The following is a 16,058-nucleotide window of genomic DNA, read 5'->3' as shown; positions in this document are numbered from 1 at the left end:
TGGGCATTAAAAAAGGGTTTTCAGATCGCCGGCTTCTCGTCCATTCTCAAAACACCTAGTTTACATTTTTGAAAATGTGCGTTACCGTGAGCAATATCAAATGGGCATTAGCATAAAATTTTTCTGACCTTCTGCTGTAAAGTATGGCCGTCCTTAGCAACGGCATGGCAACGCTCGATTCCCGCGATTCAGGAGGTCAAGGGTCATCATGACATGCGCAGAAGAGGAGACAGAGTGAGAGGGAGCTCAGAGGCACTGAAAGTGGGTGTGGCTATGGTGTGTGCTTGTTTGACTGTTGTGGGAGGAACGCCGGAGATTCACCAGCAGCAAAAAGCCCACTAAGCACCGAGAACATAGTTGCCACCGAGTTTTTGTCCAACAAATAACATATTAAATGGAAGGGATGGAGGAGCCCCTGGAGCTGGTAGCCAGGACCACTGGTGGCAGAGGGCTCCCAGTAGTCCCGGAGCGCTGCACTGCACCCCAAGGTGACGCACCCCCATTGCCAACGACACATGAGAGCCAGCAGCAACATCTTGCTTATGGCTCAGAGCACGTTCCCACCTTGGGACCGTCCTCTTCCGTATTTGTCCAAGCAGCGCTTCAGCCATCAGACTACCCCCCCCCCCGCAAATGAAGCATTGCCTGAGGACCTCCTCGGCCAGGCAACTTGGAGTCAGGAGGGTAAGGGTAAGGGGTAGAGGTGGGGAGGAGAAGTGGGAGGGGGGCGAAAGCATTGACTTGTACAGAAATACTGATGATTTCAGACTAATGTTCGGTTTAAATGTTTTTAATTTAACAAAACCTTGCAGCACATTAGCTCAGATAGCTGCACCATTACACACTGGTGATTCCTTAACATCAAAGGGTATAATGACACTTAACTTCAATCAACTTAAACTTTAAATGTCACCAAGGTGATGCCCACCATTGTTGTATGACCTACACACCCAGCAGTGTGCCAGCCTTGTAAAGCGATCATTGTTGAGCTCCTGATGTAAGGCTCTTGCAGCTATCATGCCACCATGGGCCCTTTCATGTGGTCTACAGGGGGGCGGGGGGGGGGCATGGCTTCAGCGCCAGCCTGATTGGCCCGATGTCAGCGTCGCCTCCTCATCCTCCTCTTCCTCTCTCTGGTGACTCATTAGGCAACTCTTGTCCCCTTCTGATAGCCAAGTTGTGTAGCATGGAGCAGACCACCACGAATTGAGCTACCTGCTCAGGGTGGTATTGGAGCTCACCTCCTGAGTGGTCCAGGCATCAAAAGCGCTGCTTCAGCACTCCAATGGTTTTCTCCACAATATTGCGGTTGCTCTGTGGCTCTCGTTGTATCGCCTCTCGGCTTCGGTGTGGGTGTCACGCAGTGGGGTCATCAGCCAGGTGGCGAGGCCATATCCTTTGTTCCCAAGCATCCAGCTTGTGGCTCATTGCTAAACAAGTCAGATACAGTGCTCTCATGCAGGATGTGCGCATCATGGATGCTGCCCGGAAATTGAGCGTTCACTGCCAGTATAATTTGCTGGTGGTCAACAACCAGTTGGACATTCAGGGAGTGGAATCGCTTGTGGTTCCTGAAAACCTCAGCATCCTGAAAAGGTGCCCGCATCGTGATGTGCATACAGTCTATTGCTCCCTGCACCTTGGGGAAGTTTGTAATTCTGAAGAATCCTAGAGTCCTCTCACTCTGTGCCTCCCTCGTCATAGGGAAGCGGATCAAGTGCCTCCTGTGTGCGTACAGGGCTTCAGTGACCTGTCTAATGCAGCGATGTGTGGCATGCTGAGAAAGTCCGCAAATGTCGCCAGCTGTGGCCTGAAAAGAACCCGAGGCATAGAACGACAGTGCCGCGGTGACTTTGACCTCGATGGACAGTGCAGTTCTGATGGTGCTGGCAGGCTGCAGATCTGCCCTGATCAACTGGCATACCTCAGTGATAACCTCTTTGTGGAAGCGCAGTTTCCAAAGGCAGGTTGTGTTGGGCAAGTCGAGGTAAGAATGCTTCTCCTTGTACTTGCGGGGTGTGTATGGTTTGGTCCTCCTCATCTGTCTGTCACTTCGTACATTGGGCACATAATGCAGTGCAGCGTTCCTTCGGCGATGTCAAGTCTGCTGCCTGTAATTGGTCACCAAGAGAGGGTGAGAAAGGACAGGCCCCATTGCAGTAGCTCTCTGTTTTCCACCGATTGCTCACAAACAAGGAATGTCCTGATGAACACACCTCTTCAATTCCAATTGGGCACAGTGTGGTCAAGATGTTTTTAGAGATGTTCACATCAACTCCAATGACCTGTAGAGTACATCCAAACTCCGCCGAGATTGAAACACAGTAACCTTTTAAAGGACGCGACATGTGATCTGCAACATGGCGTCCGTAACGCTGTGATTCGTTCCAGTTAGTTCCACTTTTTGTGGGCGTTTTTTTTGAGCGAGCGATATTGTGAGCAAAATGTGTGCGAGGTGATGAAATTGATGATGTGGCGATCTCCATGGCCGCTTGTTTGGGTAAATATGCTCTTTACGACAAAAAACAGTCACCGGGCGTTAATATTGAATTTCGGCATTAATTCCGTGCGGAAAGTAACGCTGGCCGATATTATGGCAGTTGAATTCGCCCATTCTGCTGATTCCGCCCCAAAAAAGTGGGCGGGCAGTAATATTTTTTCTCAGCGTTAAGCACATGGGGAAAGTAACGCTTGGCGCTAAGTTTCCGAAAAATGCCCGCCAGTTTCCATTTTGTGCCAAAATGGGCGATATATAGGCGTCATTTCAGCGGTAAAATGGAGGTTAAACAGGCAAAAAAAAGTGGCGGTTCTAGCCCATGGTTCCCTAGTTTTAGTTTTCCCTAGTTTTTAGTTTCCCCATAACCCTTTATTCCCATATCGCTCAAAAATCTGTCTATCTACGCCTTAAATATATTCAGTGACCTAGCCTCCACAGCTCTTTGGGGCAGAGAATTCCACAGATTTACAACCCATTGAGAGAAGAAATTCCTCCTCATCTCAGTTTTAAATGGGCGGCCCCTTATTCTGAGATTATGCCCCCAAGTTTTATTTTCCCCTATGAGTGGAAATATCCTCTCTGCATCCACCTTGTCGAGCCCCCTCATTATTTTATATGTTTCAATAAGATCACCTCTCATTCTCCTGAACTCCAATGTATATAGGCCCAACCTACTCAACCTATCCTCATAAATCAACCCCCTCATCTCCAGAATCAACCTAGTGAACCTTCTCTGAACACCCTCCAATGTAAGTATATCCTTCTTTAAATACGGAGTCCTCCAGATGTGGCCTCACCAATACCCTGTACAGTTGTAGCAGGACTTCTCTGCTTTTATACTTTATCCCCCTTGCAATAAATGGCAACATTTCATTTGCCTTCCTGATTACTTGCTGTATCTGCATACTAACTTTTTATGTTTCATGCACAAGGACCCCCAGGTCTCTCTGTACTGCAGCACTTTGCAATTTTTCTCCATTTAAATTATAATTTGCTTTTTTATTATTTCTGCCAAAGTGGATAACCTCACATATTCCCACATTGTATTCCATCTGCCAAATCTTTGCCCACTCACTTAGCCTGTCTATATCCCTTTGCAGATTTTTTGTGTCCTCACAATTTGCTTTCCCACTCATCTTTGTATCATCAGCAAACTTGGCTACATTACACTCGGTCCCTTCATCCAAGTCATTAATCTAGATTGTAAAAAGTTGAGGACCCAGTACCGATCCCTGTGGCACGCCACTAGTCACTGTTTGCCAATCTGATAATGACCCATTTATCCCGACTCTGTGTTTTCTGTATGTTAACCAATCCTCCATCCATGCTAATATATTACCCCCAATCCCTTGTGCAGTAACCTCTTAGTGCCTTCTAGTCACAAAACACCTGTCGACCATTATCCTTATCTTCCTGCCACTGAGCCAATTTTGGAGCTAACTTGCCAGTTTCCCATGGATCCCATGGGCTTTACTTTTTTGACCAACCTGTCATGGCAAAGGCCTTGCTAAAATCCATCAATTTTCTTTCTTTTAACTGCACTACCCTCATCGACCCTCCTTGTTACCTCCTCAAAAAAAATCACAAATTTTATCCAGTTAATATTAATATAGTTGAAATCCCCTACTATTACTGCCCTATTGTTTTTTGCACTTCTCAGAAATCTGCCTACATATTTGCTCTTCTAACTCCCTCTGACTGGAGGTCTATCATCATCATAGGTGGCCCCTCGAACAAGGATGACTTGCTTCCACATGAGTTCACAGATGTTTCAGTGAAGGACCCGATATTCCAGTCCTGAACTCCAGTTGAAAGGGTGGAAAATGCCTGTGCGTGGATTTTTTTAACATCTGGTGACTGTTGCACAATGGTCACCACACGGGCTTGATAGAGCTAGGCCATTATCCAGTGGCAATGGTTAACCAGGACGACTGGAGACCTGCTCTGTTGCACGGACCTAGTGCACACACATATCGTCATGTGGGCTGGCCTGTGCTGCCCCTGGGCCCTTGGCTCTTCTGGGCCAAGTACCCTCATTTGCTGCACCTCCACCACTCCCAGCATTGTCATTGCCTCTTTTCTTCAGTTCAACCCATGTGGCCTCTTGAGGATCCTTCTAACATATCATCCCTCCTTAGCCAATAATGTGCCCCACCCCCTCTCTTTTTTTCCCCTCTCTGTCTCATCTGAAAATCCTGCAACCAGGAATGTTGTGCTGCTATTCCTGCCCTTTTTTAAGCCCTGTTTCAGTAATAGCTATGATATTATATTTCCACATATCTATCTGTGCCTTCCGCTCATCTGCCTTGTTCACTAGACTCCTTGCATTGAAGTATATATCATTAAGCACTGCCAAACTCTTTCATCGTCTATTTTCTAGCCTTTGCTTCCTCTGCCTTCCAAACTCACTTACAATGATTTGTGTAATTTTCAAATGACCAGATTTTACTATCAAAATAATGGTGAGGCTAATGGTGCCGCTGTTATTTATGCATAAATGGTACAGTAATTTCAGGCGAGGGGCAGGTGTGTGGTTAAATGCCAATATCCAAAAGTTGCTGTCTGAGTTTCACCATTCTGCTGTTAGCTCCACGAAAACAGTAATTCGCTGTCTGCCTCACCATTGACATGTATTGAACATTGACCAGCGAGGTGCGTCAGCGAGGCGGGAGTTGGAGCGGCAGCGGCCTATAAAATGCCCAGCAGTTCCTGGGACCAGCGAGGTGCGTCGAAGAGGCGGGAGTCGGAGCGGCAGTGGCCTATAAAAGGCCCAGCAGTTCAGGGACCAGCGTGGTGAGTCGGAGAGGCCCAGCCGGTGCAGCTGCAGCAGGGAGGCAAAAAAAGAAGTAGAAAGAAATCGAAAGGTGATGTCACAGCCAAGGGGGTAAGTGATTGGCTGGTGATTGGTAAGTAGTTTTTCTTTTTCTTTTCTTTATCAGTAAGTAACCTTTAGCATTATTGTTGCCAAATTAAGTTTATCTAAAGGTTAAGTCATGGCAGGAGAGCTCGGACATATGTTATGCTCCTCCTGTACTATGTGGGAAGTCAGGGATGCTTCCGGTGTCCCCGACGACTACGTGTGCGGGAAGTGTATCCGCCTCCAGCTGCTGACCAACCGCATTGCGGCACTGGAGCTGTAGGTGGATTCACTCTGGAGCATCCACGCTGCTGAGAATGACGTGAATAGCAAGTTTAGCGAGTTGGTCTTACCGCAGGAAAAGGGTACACAGCCAGATAGGGAATGGAAGACCAATAGCAGAGCAGTGCAAGGAAGGTAGTGCAGGGGTTCCCTGCCATCATCCCCCTGCAAAACAGATACACCGCTTTGGCTACTGTTGAGAGGGATGATTCATCAGAGGAGATCAGCAGCAGCCAAGTTCATGGCACCGTGGCTGGCTCTGCTGCACAGGAGGGCAGGAAAAATAGTGGGAGAGCGCTAGTGATAGGGGATTCAATTGTAAGGGGAATAGATAGACGTTTCTGCGGCCGCAACCGAGACTCCAGGATGGTATGTTGCCTCCCTGGTGCAAGGGTCAAGGATGTCTCGGAGCGGGTGCAGGACATTCTAAAAAGGGAGGGTGAACAGCCAGTTGTCGTGGTACATATAGGTACCAACGATATAGGTAAAAAACGGGATGAGGTCCTACGAGACGAATTTAGGGAGCTAGGAGTTAAATTAAAAAGTAGGACCTCAAAAGTAGTAATCTCGGGATTGCTACCAGTGCCACATGCTAGTCAGAGTAGGAATTGCAGGATAGCTCAGATGAATACGTGGCTTGAGCAGTGGTGCAGCAGAGAGGGATTCAAATTCCTGGGGCATTGGAACTGATTCTGGGGGAGGTGGGACCAGTACAAATCGGACGGTCTGCATCTGGGGAGGACCGGAACCAATGTCCGAGGGGGAGTTGTTGCTAGTGCTGTTTGGGAGGAGTTAAACTAATATGGCAGGGGGATGGGAACCTATGCAGGGTGACAGAGGGAAATAAAATGGAGACAGAAGCAAAAGATAGAAAAGAGTATAGTAAAAGTGGAGGGCAGAGAACCCAAGGCAAAAAACAAAAAGGGCCACTTTACAGCAAAATTCTAAAGGGTCAAAGTGTGTTAAAAAGACAAGCCTGAAGGCTCTGTGCCTCAATGCGAGGAGTATTCAGAATAAGGTGGACAAATTAACTGTGCAGATAGCAGTTAACGGATACGATATGATTGGCATCACGGAGACATGTCTCCAGGGTGACCAAGATGTGAACTCAACATCCAAGGGCATTCAGCATTTAGGAAGGATAGACAGAAAGTAAAAAGAGGTGGGGTGGCGTTGGTGGTTAAAGAGGAAATTAATGCAATTGTAAGGAAGGACATTACCTTGGGTGATGTGGAATCGGTATGGGTGGAGCTACGGAATACCAAAGGGCAGAAAACGCTAGTGGGAGTTGTGTACAGGCCATCAAATAGTAGTAGTGAGGTTGGGGACAACATCAAACAAGAAATAAGGGATGTGTGCAATAAAGGTACAGCAGTAATCATGGGCGACTTTAATCTACATATTGATTGGGCTAACCTAACTGGTAGCAATGCGGTGGAGGAGGATTTCGTGGAGTGTCTTAGGGATGGTTTTCTAGACCAATATGTCAAGGAACCAACCAGAGAGCTGGCCATCCTAGACTGAGTGATGTGTAATGAGAAGGGACTAATTAGTAATCTTGTTGTGCTAAGCCCCTTGGGGAAGAGTGACCATAATATGGTAGAATTCTTTATTAAGATGGAGAGTGACAAAGTTAATTCGGAAACTAGGGTCCTGAACTTAAGGAAAGGTAACTTTGACGATATGAGACGCGAATTGGTTAGATTAGACTGGCAAATGATACTTAAAGGGTTGACGGTGGAGAGGTAATGGCAAACCTTTAAAGATCATATGGACTAACTTCAACAATTGTACATCCCTGTCTGGAGTAAAAATAAAACACGGAAGGTGGCTCAACTGTGGCTAACAAGGGAAATTAAGGATAGTGTTAAATCCAAGGAAGAGGCATACAAATTATCCAAAAAAAGCAACAAACCGGAGGACTGGGAGAAATTTAGAATTCAGCAGAGGAGGACAAAGGGTTTAATTAAGAGGGGGAAAATAGAGTACGAGAGGAAGCTTGCCGGAAACATAAAAACTGACTGCAAAAGCTTCTATAGATATGTGAAGAGAAAAAGATTAGTGAAGACAAACATAGGTCCCTTGCAGTTGGATTCGGGTGAATTTATAATGGGGAACAAAGAAATCGCAGACCAATTGAACAAGTACTTCGGTTCTGTCTTCACAAAGGAAGACACAAATAATCTTCCAGATGTACTAGGGGACCGAGGGTCTAGTGAGAAGGAGGAACTGAAGGATATCCTTATTAGGCGGGAAATTGTGTTAGGGAAATTGACGGGATTGAAGACCGATAAATCCCCAGGGCCTGCTAGTCTACATCCCAGAGTACTTAAGGAAGGGGCCCTAGAAATAGTGGATGCATTGGTGATAATTTTCCAACAGTCTATCAACTCTGGATCAGTTCCTATGGACTGGAGGGTTGCTAATGTAACACCACTTTTTAAAAAAGGAGGGAGAGAGAAAACGGGTAATTATAGACCGGTTAGCCTGACATCAGTAGTGGGGAAAATGTTGGAATCAATTATTAAGGATGAAATAGCAGCGCATTTGGAAAGCAGTGACAGGATCGGTCCAAGTCAACATGGATTTATGAAAGGGAAATCATGCTTGACAAATCTTCTGGAATTTTTTGAGGATGTAACTAGTAGAATGGACAAGGGAGAACCAGTGGATGTGGTGTATTTGGACTTTCAAAAGGCTTTTGACAAGGTCCCACACAAGAGATTGGTGTGCAAAATCAAAGCACATGGTTTTGGGTGTAATGTACTGACGTGGATAGAGAACTGGTTGGCAGACAGGAAGCAAAGAGTCGGGATAAACGGGTCCTTTTCAGAATGGCAGGCAGTGACTAGTGGAGTGCCGCAGGGCTCAGTGCTGGGACCCCAGCTCTTTACAATATATATTAATGATTTAGATGATGGAATTGAGTGTAATATCTCCAAGTTTGCAGATGACACTAAACTGGGTGGCGGTGTGAGCTGTGAGGAGGACGCTAAGAGGCTGCAGGGTGACTTGGACAGGTTAGACGAGTGGGCAAATACATGGCAGATGCAGTATAATGTGGATAAATGTGAGGTTATCCACTTTGGTGGCAAAAACATGAAGGCAGAATATTATCTGAATGGCGGCAGATTAGGAAAAGGGGAGGTGCAGCGAGACCTGGGTGTCATGGTTCATCAGTCATTGAAAGTTGGCATGCAGGTACAGCAGGCGGTGAAGAAGGCAAATGGTATGTTGGCCTTCATAGCTAGGGGATTTGAATATAGGAGCAGGGAGGTCTTACTGCAGTTGTACAGGGCCTTGGTGAGGCCCCACCAGAAATATTGTGTTCAGTACACAGAACACAAAGGCAAAGCAGGAGAGTGGTTCCCAGCCCCCACACATTGCCACAAATTGCATACACCCACATGGAGATATAACACAGCCATCACCTGCACAGATGCACCTCACTTTCCTTCCTACCTCTATCCCTTCCCCTCCTCACTCCACGGTGCCTGGCCGAGGAGTTCTTCAAGCGGTGCCTCATTGGGGGGGGGGTGAAGGCAGAGGCGATCTTTGGACGGGTACGGAATCGCGGAGAGCCGAGGTGGCAACATTCTCTGATGCAGAAGCAGGATCTTGCTCTCATCTGTCGTTCACAGTGGTGGTGCGGAACCTAGGGGTGGAGTGCCGTGCTCGGGGACCACTGGGAGGCCTGTGGCAGCAGTGTTCCTGGCTATCGCATCCAGGGCCTCCGCCATGCACGGAATGTACTCTGTCATGGTGGCCAGCTGTCGGGATATGCCACCCCCAATGCTTCGATGAGCCGGTCACCAATGTCTACAGTCCTCCTGGACAACTGTACCATCTCTTTGCTCTCATGTTGCGCTCATGGAATGGCCCTGCTGCATCTACAAGGCCTCTGCGGGGTTGACGTCGTCAGGGACAAATGGGGTGCCCTGTGGCGAGGAGCTTGGGGCCGGTACCTCCAGAGTGGAAGCGGGAATGACCGGAGGACCACTAGATGGCCTTGGGGTGGAATGGGTTCTGGAGTGTGGCGATGCAGGTTCTTCGAAGTCCGTACTCTCATCCGTGGAGAACTGACCCAGCAAATTGACCGGCGACAATCAGAGCTCCTCCGCACCAGATGTAGTAGGATTGTCCGCCAACTCCTGCCCCGCGCCCCCACCTTCTGGCCTCTGTGGCCTTGCCTGGGGCTGCACTGTTGGCTGAGCTGCAAAACACAAATGAGGTTTTTAGAGGAGAAGGGGGTGCTAGGGTGACAAGGTGAGTCGACGCTACACACAGCATATGCACGACAAAAGCACCATCGCTATCAAAATCATCGCAGACATTACATTTCATGACCATCGACACATTGTGCATTGCAATAATTTTCATTAGGCCAGCATTATTACTTTGACAATTTTAGAAATTACCTATCATATGTGATTGTTCGGATATGAGCAGGTGTGGCATCTATAGACTTTGCATGACGCAATGGCGTAAGCTTTACTCACGTGGCATCACTTCAGGGTCTGCAGCTGCATCTGTGGTTGAACGGGGTGCTTTCCCACGAGTGCGAGCACACGCTCCTCCATGTCAGTGATGTCGCTGGGGACTGGTGGCCCCCCACCCGTTCGCCTCTGCACAGAGCTCATAATCGATAGCTTCTTCTGTAAAAGGTGGCAGGATGACATGGCGTGATATTATTGCTAGGTACTGTCACAGAGACTGATACAACACACAACGACAGATGTAATCATGATTATTATGATAATTATCATTCTTTACCTAAAGACGTACACCGTGACTGCAGGCTTTGAGTAAAACATTCCCGGTAAAAGTGCAAGACCTCACATCTGCTGATAGTCACTCATGACTGTTACAAATCAAATTATATAAATACATAAGTACATGTAAATAAATGTAATACTTACTCTTGTGGATCCCACAAGATCGTTCCATTGTTTGCGGCATTGGTTGCCCTCACGCACCTCGTTGGTCGCCGATGAGACCATCTGTGTTAACTTGGTCCATATCTTCTGGTAGGCCTTTGGGGCGGGCTTCCCACGCCCTCCCTGTGTCAAATCACCCCAGCGTAACTCGACCTCCTGCAGGAGGAAGGCATTTGCCTCGTCCGAGAACCTCCTGGCTCTTTTGCGCCCTCCAATGTGCTCCTCTCCCAGCTCATTGCTCTCTCCTACGTCAGTCTCCACAGCGTGCTGTGATGCCTCCTCCTCTTTCTCCATTATAGGCCAAATTTGGTCAAATATGTGGCTGGTAACAGCTACTTTTTGTTTGCCTACTTGCTGTGAAGCTCTAAAGTCTCCCTCCTTCCTCCCAAAGCAGCCACACCACACCCAGCCACGCCTTCAGTCCCTCTGAGCTCCCTCTCTCTCTGTCTCCTCTTCTGTGCATGTCATGGTGACCCTTGACCTCCAGAATCGTGGGAATCGAGCGTTGCCATGCCGTTGCTAAGGACGGCCACACTTTATGGGAGAAGGTCAGAAAAATTTAACGCTGCCGCCCATTTTATATCGCTCGTGGTAACACCCATTTTCAAAAGTGGAGACTAGGTGGTTTGAGGATGGGCGAGAAGCCGGCGATCTGAAAAAACTTTTTTACTGCCCACGCCGGAAATATCGCCCTCCCACAAAAGTGGAGGTTCTAGCCCATTACCTTTTCCAGTTTAAGTTCCACCAACTTTTTCAGTACTGCAACCTTATTTGTAATTATCAATCTAACTTAATTCCGACTATAAGGGGGATAAGGGGTTATGGGGAGCGGGCAAGGAAGTGGAGCTGAGTCAGATCAGCCATGATCTTATTGAATGGGGGGCCGTATGCTCGAGGGGCCGTATGGCCTACTCTTGTTCCTGTTTCTTATTTCTTATAAAATCCTCTTGTAGCAGTTCAAAGTCAAAAGTATACAACAGAAATATTTTTCCCATTGATTTCCAAAGTGCCATGAATTAATTAATCTTCCTTGATTCTGTACATTTTTTTAGAATATAATATTCATCACTTACAGATGTGGTAAGAACCAAACCAGATTTGTATTTTGAAAAGTGTTAACTTTACTCAGTACAGTAAAGGTTACCAGCTGAGCATGTGCAGCAACTTTAATTTCAACAGATGTGTTAGATTGAAACTCTGGACCTAGAGCTAAAATAATAGCAGTTAATTTTGACTTCTGGTGAACTGGTGATATCGATCCATCTCTCCTGATTTTCATTTCCATTGAAGTCAATGAAATCAAAATTACCCTCTAGCATTCTGAACCTAATATTAAACCTTAACACTCTGTCAAAATGAGATATGTTTTTAAATCTATTTTCTTTTTCTACAGACACAAATTTTGTACTTGGGAATGCCCAGATAGTGGACTGGCCTATTGTATACAGCAATGATGGATTCTGCAAACTGTCTGGATATCATCGAGCAGAAGTTATGCAAAAGAGCAGCACGTGCAGGTATTAAAAGATGTGACAGCATTTTATTTTCATTTTCAAAATAAAATGTGTTCCAGTGCATCATATTATTCTGTATGTTTGTAAAGGTTACAAACATACAGAATAATCTGATCAACTGGAACACATTTTGCATCAGTATTTATTTGCAATTCATGAGTAACCAATGATTTGTTTGAATGTACGCAGGGAATTTCTTCATTTGTCAAGTTCCAATGATATCCCGAAGCAATTGTCAATGATTTTTCCAGTTCAAAATTATCATCTAACATAATGTGTCATTATGTTGGTAAATTTTAAATTCATTTTATTTTGTTGCATTTTTGTAATGTGATTCTTGTTTTATATTCAGATAAACTGCATAAAGGACACCCAAGCCTAATTAATGCAAATTGTATTAAAAGCACAGTTACCAAAAGCTTTAAATGATCCAAATATAATTTAATTATGAATTAATGAAATTTATAGATGATGCATTTCTTTGTGCAGCAGAGTTTAGTCATCACCTAAAATCATTTTCAAAAATTTATGATTAACTTTGGTATAATTTTTATTAGTATATTTTAGTGGTTTTATAATATATACCTTGTGTATTGTTTTAAATAGTGCGTGCTGTGACAGCAATATCAGAACGGATGTATAGATTCTGCTAAGACCAACAGTTTTACTGAGGTGAACTAACGCAAAGACACAACCCTATATTTTTTGCTTGGGAAAAATTGGAATGAGAACTCGGCTGTCCCCTCCAAAGTTTCTGGGTTCAGCCACATTTACATAATGTGAGTGAACACTTGACATCAGAAATGGTATCCATTGGGGGTTGCCAAGGAGGGGCAGAAAGCTATATGTTGCTGCAAAATTTAAAGGCCTGCAGCAGTTCAGAGGGATGATGTAGAAAGTTGTTGCACCTTGTCCAGAACAGTAGAACCAGAGGACACAGCGTGCACTTTAAGGGGGGTAAATTCAAAACAAATCTGTGGAAATATTATTTCAATGAGTGAATGGTTCATCTATGGAACAGGCTCCTTAGAGAGTTGGTGAAGCAGATAAAGTTGATTAATTCAAATGCAAATTAGATCTTTGTTTCAGAAAATAATATTTTTGGATACAGTATATGAGTAATTTGTGACATGACATATGGTAAGTGTAATATGCTTGAGAGGAACAGGTGTAAGTGATTTATTTTAGATGCGGTCTGATACTCAGAGCCTTGTTCCAAAATGTATGTTTATTACAGTTACAAAAGAAATTACAGTACAAGAAGTAAAGAAGTTAAAGTACAATGGTTACACTTATAGGGCCCAAGTTTCCACAAGAAAAAAAACGGGCGCCCCTCCGAGCTGGGCGCCCGTTTTTCGCACCTAAAACGGCGCCTAAAAAAATCCTCGGTATTCTCCACCTACTTACAGGTCCTCTGGCTCTCGGCGCAGCCAGCACGAGCTGTGGGGGGGGTGGGGCGGAGCCAGGTCCCGGCGCTGAAAACAGTGCCGGGACCTCTGCACATGCGCGCTACAGTCGGCACGCAAGTGCAGTAGCTCCAGGCGCCGAACTGTGTGGGAGGGGCCCGAAGCACGCAGCCCCTAGCCCTGGCTGAATGGCCTCACTGGGGCTGCGTGAAGAAGGCTCCTCCCACGGCCAGCTCCTGCTCCCCGCCCGACAAGACCCGACACCCGCTCCCCCCCCCCCCGCCCCGCCGACCAGACCCGACCCGACACCCGCTCCCCCGCCGACCCGACCCGACACCCGCTCCCCCCCCCCCCCCCGCCGATCAGACCCGACCCGACCCGACCCGACCCGACACCCGCTCCCCCCCAACCCCGCCGATCAGACCCGACCCGACCCGACACACGCTCCCCCCCACGCCCCGACCCGACACCCGACACCCGCTCCCCCGCCCCGACCCGACCGCGCTCCTGTTCCCCGACACCCCCCCCTCCCTCTCTCCCTCCCCTCCCTCTCTCTCTCTCCCTCCCCTCCTCCCTCCCTCTCTCCCTCCCTCTCTCTCTCCCTCCCTCCCTCCCTCTCTCCCTCCCTCCCTCCCTCCCTCTCTCCCTCCCTCCCTCTCTCTCTCTCTCCCCCTCTCTCTCCCCCTCTCTCTCTCCCCCTCTCTCCCTCTCCCTCCCTCCCCCTATCTCTCTCTCCCTCCCTCTCTCCCTCCCTCCTCCCCCCACTCTCTCTCTCTCCTCCCCTCGCTCTCTCTCTCTCTCTCTCCCCCTCCCGCTCAGCGGCACGAACGGCTACAGAATTCTCCCTGGCTGAAGCACTTTCACACAGGTAGGAAGATGGTTTATTTAATCTTTTCTTGGCTTATAAATGTTTATTCAGGTTGGATTTATTTGTATAATATTTGTATAAATAAGGATTTATTGTCGAATTTAATGAGTTCCCTTCCCCCCCCCCCCTCCCCCCCACCTCGTTCTGGACGCCTAATTTGTAACCTGCGCCTGATTTTTTAATGTGTAGAACAGGTTTTTTCAGTTCTACAAAAATCTTCACTTGCTCCATTCTACTTTAGTTTGGAGTACGTTTTCACTGTGGAAACTTTCAAATCAGGCGTCAGTGGCCGGACACGCCCCCTTTTGAAGAAAAAATTCTGTTCTAAACTAGAACTGTTCTACCTGACTAGAACTGCAGAAAAAAAAATGTGGAGAATTGCGATTTCTAAGATAGTCCGTTCTCCACCAGTTGCTCCTAAAAATCAGGCGCGAATCATGTGGAAACTTGGGCCCATGGTCAGTTTAAGACAGATACAACCTGTTAACATCTATAAGAGTTTGAGGCGCTAGATCTCGAATGGCTTTGCTACCACTTGAGCATGTCCAGTTTTGCTCCAAGAATATTGTAATGTCAGTGCTCTAAGTCTAGGCTTATATACATTAAAACACACCCTTCATCCTCATCTGAGATAAAACCCTATCTGGTCTCCCTTAAACCATCCCATAAAACATAAGATAACAAGAATGCCTCCTTTACTTGACATGCTCCAAGGCCATGCTTGACTAGACAAGTTTCCAATCATTTGCTGCCTAATAAAACTACATATGCAAATTAGATTTTTGTTTCAGATTTAGTCTCTGAGTATCACAGACCAAATTTAATATACACCTGTTCTCTTCAAGCATACTACACTTACCATATGTCATGTCTCAAATTACAGGGGTACTCATATACAGGTTGAGGGTCCGAAATCCGGAGTTCCAAAATTCAGAATGTTCCGGAATCTGGACACCGGGCCGGTCTGTAGCGCGGTCATCCGGAAACCGGAAAATGTTCTGAAATCCGGACTCCCCCCGCCTCGACGGCTCGACTTCGCCCGCCCCAACTTCGCTCCGGCCCTCGGCAGCCCGACCTCGCCCCAATTCTCGGCAGCCCGACCTCGCCCCGATCCTCGGCGGCCCGACCTCGCCCCGGCCCTACCTCACTCCAGCCCTTGGTGGCCCAACCTCCAGCCCGACCTCGCCCCGATCCTCGGCGGCCCGACCTCGCCCCGATCCTCGGCGGCCCGACCTCGCCCCGGCCCTACCTCACTCCAGCCCTTGGTGGCCCAACCTCCAGCCCGACCTCGCCCCGATCCTCGGCGGCCCGACCTCGCCCCGGCCCTACCTCACTCCAGCCCTTGGTGGCCCAACCTCCAGCCCGACCTCGCCCCGATCCTCGGCGGCCCGACCTCGCCCCGATCCTCGGCAGCCCGACCTCGCCCCGATCCTCGGCGGCCCGACCTCGCCCCGGCTCTACCTCACTCCAGCCCTTGGTGGCCCAACCTCCAGCTCGACTTCGCCGCGACTTTGCTCGCCGCGACTTCGCCTGCCCCAGCCCTCGGTGGCCTGACCTCGCCCCGGCCCCGGCTCCCCGCCTTCTCCCCCCTCTCTCCCCCCCTTACCTCGGCTGCCAGACTCCACCTACCTTGGCCTATGCAAAGGCATTCCAAAATCCAGAAATACCCGGAATCCGGAACAGCCTCGGTCCCGAGG

General features: G+C 47.8%; 1 protein-coding gene across 1 annotated transcript in view; it reads left to right on the top strand.

The window, feature by feature from the left end:
• The window catches only part of kcnh1a (potassium voltage-gated channel, subfamily H (eag-related), member 1a), a 453,352-nt gene that overhangs the window by 36,293 nt on the left and 401,001 nt on the right, over positions 1-16,058 (top strand). Inside the window, exon 2 of the mRNA XM_070888701.1 lies at positions 11,967-12,090. Coding sequence (XP_070744802.1) covers positions 11,967-12,090 — 124 coding nt within the window. The remainder of the gene's footprint in view (positions 1-11,966; positions 12,091-16,058) is intronic.

Source organism: Pristiophorus japonicus, chromosome 9 (genome assembly GCF_044704955.1).
Source record: "Pristiophorus japonicus isolate sPriJap1 chromosome 9, sPriJap1.hap1, whole genome shotgun sequence".
Classification (NCBI taxonomy): Eukaryota; Metazoa; Chordata; class Chondrichthyes; family Pristiophoridae; genus Pristiophorus; species Pristiophorus japonicus.
Note: the sequence above shows the minus strand (reverse complement) of the source record. Positions and strands in the feature narration are given on the sequence as shown.